The sequence below is a fragment of the Nomascus leucogenys genome, chromosome 3 (genome assembly GCF_006542625.1).
Source record: "Nomascus leucogenys isolate Asia chromosome 3, Asia_NLE_v1, whole genome shotgun sequence".
NCBI classification, from domain to species: Eukaryota; Metazoa; Chordata; class Mammalia; order Primates; family Hylobatidae; genus Nomascus; species Nomascus leucogenys.
The window spans coordinates 30,223,804-30,242,029 of NC_044383.1; the positions used below are offsets into that span (position 1 = coordinate 30,223,804).

Below are 18,226 nucleotides of genomic sequence, written 5' to 3' on the forward strand. Positions count from 1 at the left end.
TCCACATGCTAACCAGGTATGTGAGTACTCACATCCTTAGTATGTAAGTACTCAAACTGGCTTCCATACTCAAGCAGCATGCAGAAAAGTCAAAATGTCCCATAGGGACTATGTATGACTAAATCAAAGCTTACTCAAGCCAGGTATGGGTGGCTCACACTGGTAATCCCAGCACTTTGGGACACCAAGGCAGGTGGATCACTTGAGCTCAGGAGTTAGAGACCAGTCTGAGCACATAGTGAAACCCTGTCTCAACAAAAATACAAAAATAGGCTGGGGATGATGGCTCATGCCTGTAATCCCAGCACTTTGGGAGTCTGAGGTGGGCAGATCACTTGAGATCAGGAGTCTGAGACAGCCCAGCCAACATGGCTAAATCTCATCTCTAGTTTAAAAAAAAAAAAGTTAGGGTGGAAGCGGTGGCTGATGCCTGTAATCCCAGCTCTTTGGGAGGCCGAGGCAGGCAGCAGGCAGATCACGAGGTCAGGAGATCAAGGCCACCCTGGCTAACACAGTGAAACCCCGTCTCTACTAAAAATACAAAAAATTAGCTGAGTGTGGTGGCACACACCTGTAATCCCAGCTACTCAGGAGGCTGAAGCAGGAGAATCGCTTGAATCCAGGAGGCGGAGACTGCAGTGAGCCGAGATCACGCCACTGCACTCCAGCCTGGGCGACAGAGCAAGACTCCGTTTCAAAAAAAAATTAGCCGGGCATGGTGGTACGTACCTGTAATTCCAGCTACTCAGGAGGCTGAGGCACAAGAATCACTTAAAATGGGGAGGCAGAGGTTGCAGTGAGCCAACACTGTGCCACTGCACTCCAGCCTGGGTGACAAAGTAAGACTCAGTCTCAAAAAAAAAAAAAAAAAAAAAAAAAGTTAGCCAAGCATGGTGGCGTGCACCACTTTGGGAGGCTGAGGCAGGAGAATCACCTGAGTGAGCCCAGGAGGTCAAGACTGCAGTGAGTGATGATCGTGCCACTGCACTCCAGTCTGGGTGACAGAGTGAGATCCTGTCTCAAAAAATAATAATAAAATAGATAAATAAAAATTAGCCAGAAAGTTTACTCAAGGCCAGAAAACTATATACCAGATGTCCCCTCAACACCAAGGAGCTGATGTATCTGTAATACAACAGAAACCATGTACTGGTGTCACTACACCCAAGGCCCCTCTGAAACTAACAGAAAAAGCCTGATCTCATCACAACATTAAAAGATGTAAACTCCACACACAAATGGTTATAGGGTGAAAAAAATTACTAAAAAGAGGTTTAGGAAAATATTAACAGTATTATCACAAGGTAGTAGAAAATCCTAGTTTCACTTAAAAAAAAAAAAAATTCTCAGCTAGTGGTAGTGGCTGAAGCCTATAATCCCAGCACTTCAGGAGGCCTAGGCAGGAGGATCATTTGAGCCTAGGTGTTTAAGACCAGCCTGAGCAACACAGCGAGACCCCATCTCTACAAAACATAGCAAAAATGAGCTGGGCGTGGTGGCATGCATCCGCAGTTCCAGCTACTCAGGAGGCTGAGGTGGGAGGATTGCCTGAACCCAGGAGGTTGAGGTTGCAATTAACCGTGATTGTGCCATTGTACTCCACTCTGGGCAATAGTGTGTGACCTTGTCTCAAAAAATAAATAAATAAATAAATTATCTATAGCACACATTACTATTTAAAAAAAGAAATCATTTCAGAATTCTAAAAAATTCTGAATAACATATATTAAGATTTTCTTCCCAAATATCCATGTTCATTGTAGGAAATTTGAATATTTAAATACGAGCAGAGCCAGGGTTGTGGCTCATACCTGTAATCCCAGCACTTTGGGAGGCCAAGGTGGGGGGACTCCTTGAGCCCCGGAGTGCAAAACCAGTCTGGGCAACATGGCGAGACCTCGCCTGTAAAATTTTTTTTTTTTTTTTTTAAAGACAGAGTCTCACTCTGTCGCTCAGGCTGGAGTGCAGTGGCACAATCTCGGCTCACTGCAACCTCTGCCTCCTGGGTTCAAGCGATTCTCCTGCCTCAGTCTCCCGAGTAGCTGGGACTACAGGCACGCACCACCAGGTCTGGCTAATTTTTTTTATTTTTATTTTTAGTAGAGATGGGGTTTCACCATGCTGGCCAGGTTTGTTTTGAACTCCTGACCTTGTGATCCTCCCGCCTCGGCCTACCAAAGTGCTGGGATTACAGGCGTGAGCCACTACACCTGGCCTAAAAAAATTTTTTTTTAATTAGCCAGGCATCGTGGCATGCATCTGTGGTCCCAGCTACTCTGAGGACTAAGGTGGGAGGATCAATTGAGTCCAGGACATTGAAGCTGCAGTAAGCCGTGTTTGCGCCACTGCACTCCAGCCTGGGTGACAGAGTAACACCCTGTCTTAAAAAAAAAAGAAAAAAGAAAAGAAAAGAAAAGAACAGAAAAATCACCCAGAATTCATCACTATTAACACCTGATTGCATAATATTCCAGTATTTTAACCAGAGGTACTTTTTAAAATTTTTTTCAAAATTGGATCTATACTACTCATACAACTTTTAAAATCACCTTTTGCTGTTTAAACATATCTTATTCTCCTATGTTAAATATTCTTCTAAACTAGTTTAAATTATAAAAACAAAAAAACTAATACTACCAAAGGAAAACAAAATCAAACTATATGGAAGACTATGAAGTAAAAACTAAAAGTTGCCTTCTTCTCCACCTGCTCCTTCTCTAATTTCAGTTCAGCCACTGAGAGTTTCTTACTTTACTTCCTTAACACTTTTTTTTTTTTTTTTGAGATGGAGTCTCGCTCTGTTGCCTAGGCTGGAGTGCAGTGGCACAATCTCAGCTCACTGCAACCTCAGCCTCCCGGGTTCAAGTGATTCTCCTGCCTCACCTTCCTGAGTAGCTGGGACTACAGGCAAGTGCCACCACGTCTGGCTAATTTTTGTATTTTTAGTAGAGACGGGGTTTCACCATGTTGGCCAGGCTGGGCTTGAACTCCTGACCTTAAGTGATCCGTCCACCTTGCCTCCTAAAGTGTTGGGATTCCAAGCGTAAGCCACCGCGCCTGGCCTCCATAACACTTTTCATTATTCCTCTCATCTCCTCTCTGCATACCTGTATGCATGCAGTCCTAGGACCTCCCTGTAGCTACCTGTGATACTGGACAGCAAATGGACCACAATTGGAATCAAGAAAATATAGGCTCAACATTTCTTACTGCCTGATTTGAGAAATAGGTTCCAGCTTTCTTGGGATCCAGGTGCATAAAGTCAACCACGCCTGTGAAGAATGTGAGGAAGTTTAGCGTAAGGCCAAATGGAGTCACCTAGAAATAAACAGAACAAGTTATAAAAAGAAGTTATTTGAAAGAACCAGGAATGTGAAACACTGCTCACAGTAAACACTCAATGCCATATTATCCCTAACTGTGTATCTCTCCTCTCCCAGCTAACTCTTATCAATCTTTTCTTCCTATAAAAATAACTGGCAGAACAATTCCTGCACTGGCTGTTTCCTTCCTTAGTAGGCTCACCTCCCTTCCAGCTAAGAGAGGACATCAGTCCTCCCACTCTCTGGGAGTCCTCCATGGGATGGAAGGAGCTTTGTACATGTATCCTTGGGGAACTGCCAGCCTGACAACTGGAATGGATTGTTACTAACTTAGATATTTGCCCAGTATAGGAAGGTAAAACTCAAATGCTTGCAAAAGGGAGATACTGACCATAAGCAAGCCAAGTCACCCTTATAGAGTCACCAAAAAGTGAAAAGTGACAATCTCCTCAAAAGATAGTGGTGAAGGAGATGAATGAAATCAGAGAACTAAGTCCTCTCTCTTACCTCCCCGGAAAATACGAAACCTATTATCTGGGAAAACTTTTACCAGAATCAAAAAACAGGAAAAGTGCAAATTCTGAAAAAGTCAATTAAATTCTAAATATCATGTAAATATTCTCATGTCAATTAAATTCTAAATATCATGTAAATATCCAGCCCCTTTCTCATACTCATTCTCGGGCAGCCAGGCTTAGACCCTCGTGGGCGGAGACTGCCAAATCCTTTCTAGAGAAATCTAACATGCCAGAGAAGACCTATAACAATCACATTAGGAGGCTGCCCAAATTAAATCAGCTAGTCCTGTTCCTGACAGGAAAGTTAAACAGTCAACAAGAAGGCAGGCACAGTGGCTCATGCCTATAATCCTAGCACTCTGGGAGGCTGAGGCAGGTGGACCAGCTGAGCTCAGGAGTTTGAGACCAGCCTGGCCAACACAGTGAAACCCTGTCTCTACAAAAATACAAAAATTAGCCAGGTGTGGTGGTGGGTGCCTGTAGTCCCAGCTACTCGGGAGGCTAACGCAGGAGAATCACTTGAACCTGGATGGCGGAGGTTGCAATGAGCCGAGATCATGCCACTGCACTCCAGCCTGGGTGACAGAGCAAGACTCTGTCTCAAAAATAAATAAATAAATAATTATAAAAATTATAAAAATTAAAAAAACAGTCAACAATCCCACACAGGCACATAGACTTGCTCACAGTTTTTTAGTACCTCACTCATAATATGGCAATCTAAACAAAAACTTCCTAGAGAATTGGAAGTTAAAGTTGAAAGGCTCTCCCAGGATGATTCTGGATAATGTGCCACAGTAAAACGAGGGAGTAAACCCAAAAAGAAGAATACATGGGACCAAAGAAGGCTCCAATACAGACAGAGGAGACAGCAAAAGGGAAGTCCTAGGATACCGGCTATGCAGGAGCCCTACAGAGCAACTAGTCCATCCTAGAGCATGAGGACATTAAAAAGGGTTCTAGGTGGGAGGAAAAAGAAACTTGTAGTTTACTTAAAGGGTTTGAAAGCATGCAGAATTGTAGTGAGTGGAAAATAAGTTGAAGGTATAGGCAAAAATACTGATAGGAAGAGAATTTCACAAATGACAAAAACAAAGCTGACTGCTTTCCAAGGGAAAAAAAGCTGTTCAAGGTCATAGTAGGCCAGGTGTGGCGGCTCACACTTGTAATCACAGCATTTTGGGAGGCCCAGGCAGGCAGATCACTTAAGGTCAGGAGTTTGACACAAGCCTGGCCAACATGGTGAAACCCTGTCTCTACTAAAAATACAAAAACCAGCTGGGTGTGGTGGTGCATGCCTGTAGTCCCAGCTACTTGGGAGGTTGAGGCAGTGGGATCACTTGAATCTGGGAGGCAGAGGTTGTAGTGATTCCAGATCGTGCCACTGCATGCCAGCCTGGGCAACAGGGCGAGCCTCCATCTCAAATAAAAAAAAGAAAGTCATGCTAGTATGCTGGGCAAGGTCACTCATGCCTGTAATCCCAGCACGTTGGGGCGCCAGGGTGGGAGGATCACTGGAGCTCAGGAGTTCAACACCAGCCTGGGCAACATAGTAAGACTTCATCTCTATAAAATATATATATACATATTTTTGTTTGTTTGTTTGAGACGAAGTCTCGCACAGTCACCCAGGCTGGAGTGCAGTGGCACAATCTCGGCTCACTGCAAGCTCCACCTCCTGGGTTCACGCCATTCTCCTGCTCAGCCTCCCGAGTAGCTGGGACTACAGGCACCTACCACCACGCCCAGCTAATTTTTTGTATTTTTAGAGAGACGGGGTTTCACCGTGTTAGCCAAGATGGTCTTGATCTACTGACCTCGTGATCAGCCCGCCTCAGCCTCCAAAGTGCTGGGAAAATATATATATTTTTTTAATTAAAAAAAGAGAGACCAAAATCCTTTCTACCTTGATAAAAAGTTAAAACTCAATGCCCTAAGATTGAAAAATCAAGAGATACCAGCAGAAGCTTATTACTCAAAAATATGCAGAGAAATTTCAAAAGATAAGCTAAAAGAGTTAAAGATGGAGGTTATGACGGATAAGTTCTTCATTATAAACCTTTTAATTCCATTTGACCTTTTAGATCAGCACTGTCCAACAGAAATACAATGCCAGTCACACATGTAATTTTAAGTTTTCTAGCAGTCACATTTTAGAAACTACAAAGAAACAAAAGACTTTTTAGTATAGTTTTTTAACCTAATATATCCAAAATATTATCATTTCAACAAGTGACACTGGCCACATGTGAAGTGCTCAACGGGCATAAGTGACTAGTGACCACCCTTATCAAATAGTATTTTTAGACTTTATGCATTTAGTATTTTGAAAAGAATTATTTTTATTTTAAAAAGCAGTAGTAGCAATGAACAGCTTACCTTCTGTACCTGAGCTTTGACCACCAGTCCTGGTAGCAAGTTATTAAGGTTCCAGCTCTGCTCTTCAGTAGCAATGGCAGTAGAAACCTCTGAGTGACCAGTAGACAGACTAACAACTCCTCCGTTGCCTTTCACCTTTTCAACGATGCAGTTCAGGTACTGACCCACCTTTAGTTTAGCACCTGTAAGCCCAGACCCAGACCCCAAAAGGAAAAATGTCTCTATGAGAAGGACTTTTAACGCGGGCCCAAGTAATACTTGAAAAGACCCATGGCCTACCTGCCCAGTTAGCATCAATTACTCCCCACATTCCCAATCTCTAAGGGGCCAACTACAAGAAGGAAACAAAGTTATCCTAATTGATCTGGAATTCAATTACCACACAAAAATACACAAGCCAGGAGACTGCTGGTTCAGAAGCCATGGGGGCCCAAATTGCAGTGGAATCTTCCAGGTTAGAAAAACTGACACTGTTCCATCAGATCTTAGTGAGACCCTGCCACTCGCTGGCCCTTCATACATCTTTCCTTTCCTATTAACTAGGATTAAGTGCTGGTTTTACCAAAGCCACAGCACCTTCAGGGTCACCATTCTGTCATGTTTCTCATCAAAATGGCACTTAAATATAATCCCCACATGTACCACCTCACCACCATGTACTGGCCCCTTTTCTTGCCCTCACCTTTGTTCTTCTGTCTGATGTACTCCTGGGCTTTCAGCAGTGGCAGAAAAGCTCTGGTCCCATCAACACCAATGTCCACTAGGTAGCCATGGTCTTCCAGGCTGGATACGGTACCTGTAAGTAGCTGGGGAAGAGAAAGTAGTCCCAACAGTTCCAATTCAAAGGTAATGGGACACACACAAAACATCCAAACTTGAATGTTCCTGCCACTAAGCTCACACTCTGCCACTATCCCACCCCCACATTAAACTTTAAGCCACAATCCCACTAGACGGCAGACATCAAATTCAATACTTCCAAGCTTGAAGGAGCTGAGGGTTGCCAGGCAATGAGGAATGTTTAACACAGCTGAATGATGGAACGATATAGAAGAGCCTCTTGCCTCGAGTGGTTTCAAAAGATAGCAGACTTTCGGCCGGGCACGGTGGCTCACGCCTGTAATCCCAGCATTTTGGAAGGCCGAGGCAGGCAGATCACTTAAGGTCAGGAGTTTGAGACCAGCCTGGCCAACATGGTGAAATCCCGTCTCTATTAAAAATACAAAAATTAGCCAGGCATGGCACCTGTAATCCCTGCCTCAGGAGGTTGAGGCAGAAGAATTGCTTAAACTCAGGAGGCAGAGGTTGCAGTGAGAAGAGATCATGCCACTGCACTCCAGCCTGGGCAACAGAGTAAGACTGTCTTTAAAAAAAAAAGATAGCAGATTTTTACATTATGCAAACAGAAATGAACTGCTAGACCCTGCAAGGGCACTCCCAGAGCCAGGACTACGGACAGAATCCAGTACTACCCTTCTAACTGTCATAGTATGTCTTTTCTGAGCACCTCCAAGACATTAAAAAAATACTGCTAGCAGGGCGTGGTGGTTCATGCCTGTAATCCCAGCACTTTGGGAGGCCGAGACAGGTGGATCACCTGAGGTCAGGAGTTCGAAACCAGTCTGGACAACATGGTGAAACCCCGTCTCTCCTAAAAATAAAAAAATTAGCCCGGCATGGTGGTATGCACCTGTAATCCCAGCTACTGGAGAGGCTGAGGCAGAAGAACTGCTTGAACCCGGGAGTGGAGGTTGCAGTGAGCCAGGATCACTGCACTCCAGCCTGGGCAACAAAGCAAGACTCCATCTCAAAAACAAAAATACTGCCAATCTCCTTCATGTTACATGGGAAGCAGTGTGGCTCTGAAACTTACTAGCTATCTGGTCTTTGGTAAGTCACTTAAACCTTTCTGAGTCCATTTTTTCAAATGTATAAGGAATAATATCAATCTGCCTCACAGGGTTGCTGTGAGAATTTCATCAAAGTGCCCCAAACGTCACCTGTCATATAGTAGGCTCTTGACATTTTTCAATTTCCTGCAATTTAACTTACTTTTATTCCTTTTTTTTTTTTTTTTTTTTTGAGATGGAGTCTCGCTCTGTTACCCAGGCTAGAGTGCAATGGCACGATCTGCAACCTCCGCCTCCTGGGTTCAAGTGATTCTCCTGCCTCAACCTCCTGAGTAGCTGGGATTACAGGCGCCCGCCACAATGCCCAGCTAATTTTTATATTTCTAGTAGAGACAGGGTTTCACCATGTTGGTCAGGCTGGTGTCAAACTCCTGACCTTGTGATCCGCCTGCCTTGGCCTCCCAAAGTGCTGGGATTACAGGCGTGAGCCACCACACCCGGCCGCTTTTTATTCCCTTTTTATCCAACTAAATCCTACCAAACTTTCTAGGCCTTTCCTAAATCCTACTGCTTCTAACCAACATTGCAAAGATCATATTGATCTCCATCCTCTTAATTACAAGAGCACTTATATTATCTATATGAGTGTAAATTTACTCTTTTGTACCTACTAGACTTGCAGGCTCTGAGCCGGGACTAACATCTCCTGAATCTCCACAGGACTGAACACAAAGTAGTGAGATATCCAATACAGCTGATAGACTAACTTAGCTGACTACCCCGTCACCTGCTTTCAGAGAGCAGCTTTCAAGCATTCTACACAAATGCCAGAAGCCTTTGTAAAAGACCGAATCTGTGAGGAAATTTCAGTAAGTAAAGCACTATGAGGAACTCCTTCTCACCATCACCAAGTCTCCTGCTAAGGCTTCCCGGAGGCATTTTTCTTTGCCACCAGTGAAATTTGGACTTGCTTAGCAGGGCACGGTGGCTCACGCCTGTAATTCCAGCACTTTGGGAGGCCAAGGCAGGCAGATCACCTGACGTCGGGAGTTCGAGACCAGCCTGACCAACATGGAGAAACCCAGTCTCTACTAAAAATATAAAATTACCTGGGCTTGATGATGCATGCCTGTAACCCCAGCTACTCAGGAGACTGAGGCAGGAGAATTGCTTGAACCCAGGAGGTGGAGGCTGTGCTGAGCCGAGATCACACCATTGCTCTCTAGCCTGGGCAACAACAGCAAAACTCTGACTCAAAAAAAAAAAGAAATTTGGACTTGCTTTCTCTTTTCTCTTCTCCAATGTAATGATTAGGTTCAAGTCTTCAATGTCCATTAAGTACCCAAAGAACCCAAGAAACCTTCCTTCTAGAAAAAGAACCACTCCTATGTGTAACAGTTGAGCTGAAAGTAAAAGGTTGCCTAGACCACACTCCCTCGGAGGCAGGGAGAAGGCACATTGCCACTCTTCCTCCCCGACCCTAGATACCTACCATGCCAGGCTTCAGGGCCTCAGCACTCAGCACTCTGTTGACATTTTTGGGGTTCAGAGACAGCTTGACACTCTTCTTGCCCCTGTCTGTGATGCCCAGACTGCTCACCACACATCTTACCAGCATTCCAGGTGAGAAAAGTTCAGGCAAGTGAAGTAGGTCCTGCATAACACAAATGAGAAAGACCTGATACACACCCTTCTCCTGAACCAAAAATCCATTACCCAGCTTTGGCTCAGTGACTTCTCATCCTCAGACCCCAAAGAACCCAAAAGGTGAGTGAGGAATAACCCCCCATCCACAAAGGAAGTTGGGTCTGTGGCCTAGCCAGTCTTGAATTTCAGCATAAGGCCTTCAAATATTTCCACATAACTGGCATGTAAAATGACTTGTCAAAAGAGTTGTCTACACTTTCTGCCTCTACTTCATCTCTTACTCACTCTTCGGCTCACTGCAATCTGCTTTCCACCCCTCTCACTCCACCACTTTATCTCCCCACAGAATCACCAATGAGTTCCATATTGTTAAATCCAGTGGTCAGTTTTGCAGTCTCTTACATGACCATTAAAAAGCACTTGAGGGTTGGGTGTCGTGGCTCATGCCTGTAATCCCAGCACTTTGGGAAGCTGAGGCAGGCAGATCACCTGAGGTCAGGAGTTTGAGACCAGCCTGGCCAACATGGTAAAACCCTGTCTCTACTAAAAATACAAAAATTAGCTGGGTGTGGTGACATTTGCCTGTAATCCCAGCTACTCAGGAGGCTGAGCCAGGAGAATTGCTTGAACCTGGGAGCTGGAGGTTGCAGTGAGCTGAGATCATGCCACTGCACTCCAGCCTGGGCGAAAGAATGAGACTCCATCTCAAAAACAAACAAACAAACAAAAAACAAAACAAAAAAATCATAGGTCAGGCATGATGGCTCACACCTATAATCCCAACACTCTGGGAGGCTGAGGCAGGTGGATCATCTGAGGTCAGGAGACGAGCCTGGCCAACATGGTGAAACCCTGTCTCTACTGAAAATATAAAAATTAGCTGGGTGTGGTGGCGGGCACCTATAATCCCAGCTACTGGGGAGGCTGAGGCAGGAGAATCGCTTGAACCCAGGAGACGGAGGTTTCAGTGAGCTGAGATCATGCCACTGTACTCCAACCTGGGCAACAGAGTGAGACTCTGTCTCAAAAACTGAAAAATCATGATCATCTCTCCCAATCCAGGTCCCCTTCAGGGTTTCCTATCTCAGGATGTCATGACCAAGCATCAACTCATGCACAACAGAAACCCAGAACTCAGCCCTGACACCTCTATCTGCCCCACCACCCATATTGAATTTATCACCAAGCAATGACTTTGCCTCCTCAGTCCTCAGGAAATCCTGAACCCAGGTCACCATCAATCTCAGGACGTGAACCACTACAAGAGCCTCCTAACTTGTCTCTAAGCAACTTCTCATGCCTCTTCAATCTACATGCTATGCTGTTCCCCAGTGAGAACATTTCAAGGACTTCCCATTGATTCTAGAATTTAAAAACAATTCTTAAAATGGTCTACAAGGCTGCATATGCCCTGGCCCCCATTCAGGCTCTCCTGCCCATCTCACATCACACTCTCTCTTGCTCTCCTTACCTAGCCATACTAGCCTTCTCTCTGTTATATATCACATTGCTTCTGCCTGAACGCCTTTCCTTCTTTATCTAGGGAACCCTAATTCTTTAGATCTCAGCTTAAGCATCCCTTCCCCAACAAAGTTTTCCAGGCTCCCAGACTTAGTCAAAAATTCCTTTATGATAAACTCTCATGGGACCTTGCACCTTCCCTTCTTAGCACCTGGCAAAGTTGTAATTTTACATCTATTTGTGTTCCACTTATTTTCAATAACAGGCTTCATTCGGATTTCCCTTACCTTCAGAGGTTGTTCTTGTGTCACCTGCTCGTTCAGCTTTTTGGTATAGGCATCACAGATTTCAGTGACTTGCACAAACCCCTTGAGGCCATTGGGGAGACTAATCACCAGTTCCAGTTCATTCACCTCTTTCACGCAACCCAAAATCCGCATTCCCTCACACAGGGACTAGAAGAGAAAAAGTGAAATGTGTACGATAAGGACAGGAACAACAATAGGGAAGGTTGGAAGGTCTGGCTTCTAGTCTCAATTTAAAAGCTATAAGGCCGAGCACAGTGGCTTACGCCTATAATTCCAATACTTTGGGTGGCCAAGGCAGGAGGACTGCCTGAGCTCAGGAGTTCGAGACCAGCCTGGGCAACATAGTTTCTACAAAAAAAAAGATTAGCCAGGCATAGTGGTACACGCCTGTAGTCGCAGGTACTCTGAGGTGAGTGGATCGCTTGAGCTAGGAGGTTGAGTCTGCAGTGAGCCGTGATCACACTGCTGTACTCCAGCCGTGGCAACAAAGTGACACCCTATCTCAAAAAATAAAGATAAAAAATAGGCCGGGTACAGTGGCTCACGCCTGTAATCCCAGCACTTTGGGAGGCCAAGGCGGGTGGATCACCTGAGGTCAGGAGCTCGAGAGCAGCCTGGCCAACATGGCAAAACCCCGTCTCTACTAAAAATACAAAAATTAGCCGGGCATGGTAGCAGGTGCCTGTAATTCCAGCTACTCGGGAGGCTGAGGCAAGAGAATCACTTGAACCTGGGAGGTGGAGGTTGCAATGAACTGAGATCATGCCACTGCACTCCAGCCTGTGCAACAAGAGTGAAACTCTGTCTCGAAAATAAAAAAACAAAAATAAAAAAAAAATAAAAACCTACAGGAATTTTATAAATGAAAAGAAATACACATGTGTACATATCAGTGAACTTCTCAAATATCTGACCGAGCACTGTAAAAGGTCTAGATTATACAACAGTGTTAACAGCACTGGGATACTGGAGGACACCTTTGCCTTTTACATTATTCTGAGCAACCCAAACTCAAATGCCTGGCAGACAACACAATGAAGGAAGCCAGCTAGAGGAGACAATGGCAGTCTGGAGTGACCATGCCAGGTCTAAAGGGCACAACCACTACTCAGCTCCTTGTCATTACAAACATGAGGGAATACGGGCCTTGTGCTGTCAGTACTTTCAAATTTTTACAAGAAGCCAGAAATCACATTTTCATGTAAAAACAATTTTTAGTTTTCGGCCAGGTGCCGCGGCTCACGCCTGTAATCCCAGAATCCCAGCACTTTGGGAGGCGGAGGTGGGCGGATTACGAGGTCAGGAGATTGAGACCATCCTGGCTAACATGGTGAAGCCCCATCTCTACCAAAAATACAAAAACTCAGCCAGGCGTGGTGGCGGGCACCTGTAGTCCCAGCTACTCGGGAGGCTGAGGCAGGAGAATGACGAGAACCCGGGAAGCGGAGCTTGCAGTAAGCAGAGCAGAGATGGCGCCACTGCACTCCAGCCTGGGCGATTGTGCGAGACTCTGTCTCAAAAAAAAAAAAAAAATTTTAGTTTTCTAATGTTGGCACCAAGTCTAACAATTTTTTTTATCATATAGAACAAAATATTGACTTTGAATCTAGCCAAATCTGAATGTTCCCCTTCAAAGTTATTTAACTTTTCTTTTTTTTACAACTAACATATATTGGTGTTATCATCTAAAAATGTAAGGAAGTCTGGCTGCGGTGGCTCACGCCTGTAATTCCAGCACTTTGGGAGGCCGAGGCGGGCAGATCACGAGGTCAGGAGTTCCAGACCAGCCTGATCAACATGGTGAAACCCGTCTCTATTAAAAATACAAAAATTAGCCAGGCGTGGTGGAACACCTATAATCCCAGCTACTCAGGAGGCTGAGGCAGGAGAATCACTTGAACCCAGGAGGCAGAGGTTGCAGTGAGCTGAGATCACACCACTGCACTCCAGCCTGGGCAACAGAGTGAGATTCCGTCTCAAAATAAATAAATAAATAAATAAATAAAATAAAATAATTTAAAAATTAAAAAATAAAAAATAAAAATGTAAGGAACACAGTCAGACCACTTCAATTCTTGGAAATGGGTTTCACATCTATGAAATGAATGGGTAAGATTAGAATGACCGCTAAAGCTACTGTCCGTTCTAACCTCTGAATATATCAGAACTCAAGTCCTGTGAGGACACAAACAAGCCCGCGGCAGCTTTAAAGGAAAAAAAGGGGGCAGGCACGGTGGGTAGCTCACATCTATAATCCCAACACTTTGGGAGGCTGAGGCAGGAAGATTGCTTGAGCACAGGAGTTCGAGACCAACCTGGGCAAAAGAGCAAGATCCAAGCCCTACAAAAGATTTAAATATTAGCTGGGCATGGTGACACACACCTTTAGTAGTCCCAGTTGCTCAGGAGAAGCTGAGGCAGGAAGATTGCTTGAGCCCAGGAGTTCAAGGCTAAAGTGAGCTATGATCATGCCACTGCATTCCAGCCCAAGCAACAGAGTCAGGCCTGTCTCTGGAAAATAATAAATAAATACAAAGAAAAAAAAAGATTCCTGGCATCGGTTAGCAACAGAAGGAAATCATCCTCACTCCTTAGCATATATTGCAAGAATCTCTATACACACACGCATGAAATATAATATATTCAGGGGAAAATGGAATTAAGGGAAAAAAGAAGGAAAGAAGAAAGAAAGAACACACACAAACTTAAGCAACCAAGGTCAATTGTTTAAATGAAAACCAACTTTAACAAACCTCAACACTAAGGATTTCAAACTTCTCTCTTGCGGACTTGATGCTTTCTCTCTTTTCGATTTTCAACTTTTTTGTTTTTGCTGGCCCCTTCTGGCTCTTTTTTCTTTTGGTGGATCCCTCTTCAGTAGAAATCTAGAAGCAGGTAGGGGGAACCCACAAAGACTTAAAAGAATAAGAAGCAATCTGACTTTTCCCTTCTATTTCAGGTCATCACTCACCTTGCTTTGTTACTCCTTCACCCTACCCCATCCCACTCCCAATTGTTCCTTTAATTCTTGCTTAAAAAAAAGGGGTGGGGGGGCCGCCAATGCTCCCTCTGCCCAAGGTCTGAGAAGACTCCTTCATGTTCCCAAAGTCTCTTCTCTCTTGCGCTCTTCCTCTTGACTGGGATGAACACTGGGGTTCCCCAGTTTGAGAAGCAATGTAGAATAGTGCATGAAAATGGACACCGGAGTTACACAGACCCAAGTTAAATTTTCATCTTTTCCACCATAACAAGCTATGTGGTTTCAGCTAAATTATATAAAGTCTAGGCACAGTGGCTCATGCCTGTAATCCCAGCAGTTTGGGAGGCCAAGGCGGGCAGATCACTTGAGATTAGGAGTTCAAGACCAGCCTGGCCAACAGGCTGTATTTTTTTTCCACTAAAAATACAAAAAAATTTAGCCAAGCATGGCAGCACACACCTATAGTCCCAGGTACTTGGTAGGCTGATACAGGAGAATCGCTTGAACCAGGAAGTGGAGGTTGCAGTGAGCTGAGATCACAACACCACACTCCAGCCTGGGCGACAGAACAAGACACTGTTCCTCATCATGGAATTGCAATCACTGCTTCATAGTACAGTTGAAAAGATTACGTAATATAGACCTAAAGCCACACACTCAAATGTTAGTTCCCTTTCCCCAAGCATTTGGAGCACAGCCTAGTCTAGGTGAAACTGTGAAGTCTAATGCAAATTCTGACCATTACATACGGCAAGGAATCCCTGTAAAAATGCAATGATCAGTCAGGCACAGTGGAACATGCCTGTTGTTCCAGCTACTCAGCAGGCTAAGGAGGGAGGATCGACTGAGCCCAGGAGTTTAAGTCCAGCCTGGGTAACAGAGTGAAACATCATCTATCCCCATCTCTTGAAAAAACAACAAAAACATCAGCTGGGTGCAGTGGCTCACACCTGTCATCCCAGCACTTTGGGAAGTCAAGTGGGCAGATCATCTGAGGTCAGGAGTCTCAGACCAGCCTGGCCAACATGGTGAAACCCCATCTCTAACAAAAATACAAAAATTAGTCAGGTATGGTAGCAGGCACCTGTAATCCCAGCTACCCATGTCACTGCACTTCAGCATGGGCAACAGAGTAAGACTCCGTCTCAAAAAAAAAAAAAAAAAAAAAAAAAAAAAAAAAAAACTGCTTCCTCTCCATCCTTAATCAACATGGCACATGGCAAAGAGTGTCTAAGAACAAGGAACAGCACTTTATTTATTTTGTTTGTGTGTTTTTTGAGACAGAGTCTCACTCTGTTGCCCAGGCAGGAGAGCAGTGGCACAATATTGGGTCACTGCAACCTCCGCCTTCTTGGTTCAAGCAATTCTCATGCCTCAGCCTCCCAAGTAGCTAGGACTACAGGTGTACCACCATGTCCAGCTAGTTTTGGTATTAGTATAGACGGGGTTTCACCATGTTGGCCAGGCTGGTCTTGAATTCCTAGCCTCAAGTGATCCGCCTGCCTCGGCTTTCCAAACTGCTGGGATTACAGGCATAAGCCACTATGCCCAGCTAACAACAATACTTTAATACTAAATGCCAAGCTTCAAAAGATCCAGCCTTGTGGTGGTATGGCCTCTCTAAATGAGTTAAATTTATAGAAGTAGACTTCAACGCAAAAAAAAATCTGGAAAAATAACACATTCTCAAATAAGGCCCATTCTTCACAAGACACTAGAGTAAAAGTTTCCAGTGAGTGTCACCAAACAAACATACTACTTACATCAAATAAGTTGTCTTGTTCAACTGACTGCTGGAAAGCTTTCTCTGGTTTGTGGATCTTTCTTGTACCTCCTCGGGGGAAGCTTTCTTCCAGGTTTGCCATGTTTGGATCTCCTAAAAACAATGCAAAGGATAATGGTGACATGTTGCCTTGGTAGCAGATTTCAGAAAGATGTGATCAACGGGCAAGAGACAGAACGTTCCAGCAATATGCTAGACAACATTCAGGACTACAACATAGGTGGTTTAGATGTCAGGCCTGGAATAATCCATACTTCATCTTTCCAAAGGTCTCTGCTTCAAAATCACAAGTCCACCCATCTTCTTCCAGAAAAAGAAGTTATAGATTCAATGTAGTAAATACTCACTAAGCAGCTACAGTTAAGTCAGAGATACACTGTAGCTCTATAGATGCATATATAATCATCTGCCTTCAAAGAATATGCACACTTTCTGGAAGATAAACAATTATGCAAGTAACTTAAAAAGCAAATCAGATTATAAATGATCACAAAGATGTAGGAAGGGATAGGGCAATGTAGGAAGGGATAAGCAAAGGAGGCAAGCTTCATAAAGAAGATCTTTTTTAGCTGAAGGGTAAAAGATGAACAGAAGCTTGACAGGTAGAAAGGGAATGTGAGAAAAGACATGGATGGGAAAAGCCTATTATTTCAATAAACACCAGCAATTTGCCTATCAAACAACTGCTCAAAGGCTTGCTGTTGTCTCTGAAGTATTCAACTAGACCACTGGGAGATTAAAGGATAAAAATTGAAGTTAAATTTTAAAGGAGGCCGGGCACCATGGCTCATACCTGTAATGCCAGCACTTCGGGAGCCCAAGGCGGGCGGATCATCTGAGGTCAGGAGTTCGAGACCAGCATAGTCAACATGGCGAAACCCTGTCTCTACCAAAAATGCAAAAATTAGCTGGGCATGGTGGCATGCGCCTAGTCCCAGCTACTCGGGAGGCTGAAGCAGGAGAATTGCTTGAGGCCGGGAGGCGGAGGTTGCAGTGAGCTGAGATCATGCCACTGCACTCCAACCTGGGGGACAAAGTGAGACTCTGTCTCAAAAAAGTAAAGGAGAAGTTGGGCTTTTTTGTGCAAGACCTTGAATTAGATATTGGTAGTTTGCTTTGGCAAGTCAGAGACTTAAGCAGGGAAAGCGAGAGAACAGTAAGCAAGAAAAATATACTGCAGGCTATAGATTGGACATGAAGAGAGACAGTACTGAAGGCAAGTAAATTCGGTAGAAGGATTCAAATGCACTGTTTCCTGTTATCTCAGTGACAGAAAAAAAAAAAAAAAAAGGATTTAAATGTAGTACAGCAGAGAAACCATGAGAACCAGAACTGGGTATAAGTGAAAACAGAAGACAGGAGAAGTTAGTTCTGACAGACACTTGGCAATAAGACTCCAGAAGGGCTTTAGACTAGAGAAGTGATGACAGGGTGGGGCCAAGGATATGGAATCAGGGATGGGTATATGATTCAAAGAAACAGGAAAGTTCGGGGGGTCTAGTTTGCTGATAATTTCACCCTTAATTTCCTTTCAAACAAGGGGAAACTGAGGCTCCGAAAAGTAAGGCGATCCAGGGGCACAGAAGATACTTAGGCTACTTTCCGAACACAAAGCCTGGGGTTACAGGGGCTGCTAGAAGAGAGCCGGCTTCGAAGCGGGGCTAAGGTGGCCGAACCACACTCATCTAGCGTGTGCCTGGCAGGGAACCAGGCCTGGGACAGACCTGACAGCCATGAGGTTTCCTCCTTTTTCGCTTCTGCCTTTACTCACCAGCGCCGCCGCGTCAGCACCCAGGTTCCACTGAGCTCGCGCCGCTGTACTCACACACGCGGAGACCAGGATACCCACAGTCCAGTGCAATTCTTCCGGAAGTGTAGGCGGGCTCAACACCCTACTTCCGTTGCTGTGTTGCGGAGGTGACCTAGAGACAGGAATCGGAAGGGCGGGACTTGGAGCCATAGCCAATCGTCGCATTA

General features: G+C 44.6%; 1 protein-coding gene across 1 annotated transcript in view; it reads right to left on the reverse strand.

Annotated features, from left to right (window-relative positions):
- Positions 1 to 18,108, reverse strand: part of PDCD11 (programmed cell death 11) — a 51,845-nt gene extending 33,737 nt beyond the window's left edge. The window contains 8 exon segments of the mRNA XM_030807475.1: positions 3,211 to 3,318; positions 6,221 to 6,402; positions 6,903 to 7,026; positions 9,563 to 9,724; positions 11,466 to 11,633; positions 14,240 to 14,371; positions 16,230 to 16,342; positions 18,021 to 18,108. Of these exon segments, the coding sequence (XP_030663335.1) occupies positions 3,211 to 3,318; positions 6,221 to 6,402; positions 6,903 to 7,026; positions 9,563 to 9,724; positions 11,466 to 11,633; positions 14,240 to 14,371; positions 16,230 to 16,331 (978 nt within the window). The 5' untranslated portion in view covers positions 16,332 to 16,342; positions 18,021 to 18,108.
- Positions 18,109 to 18,226: the final 118 nt, after the last annotated feature.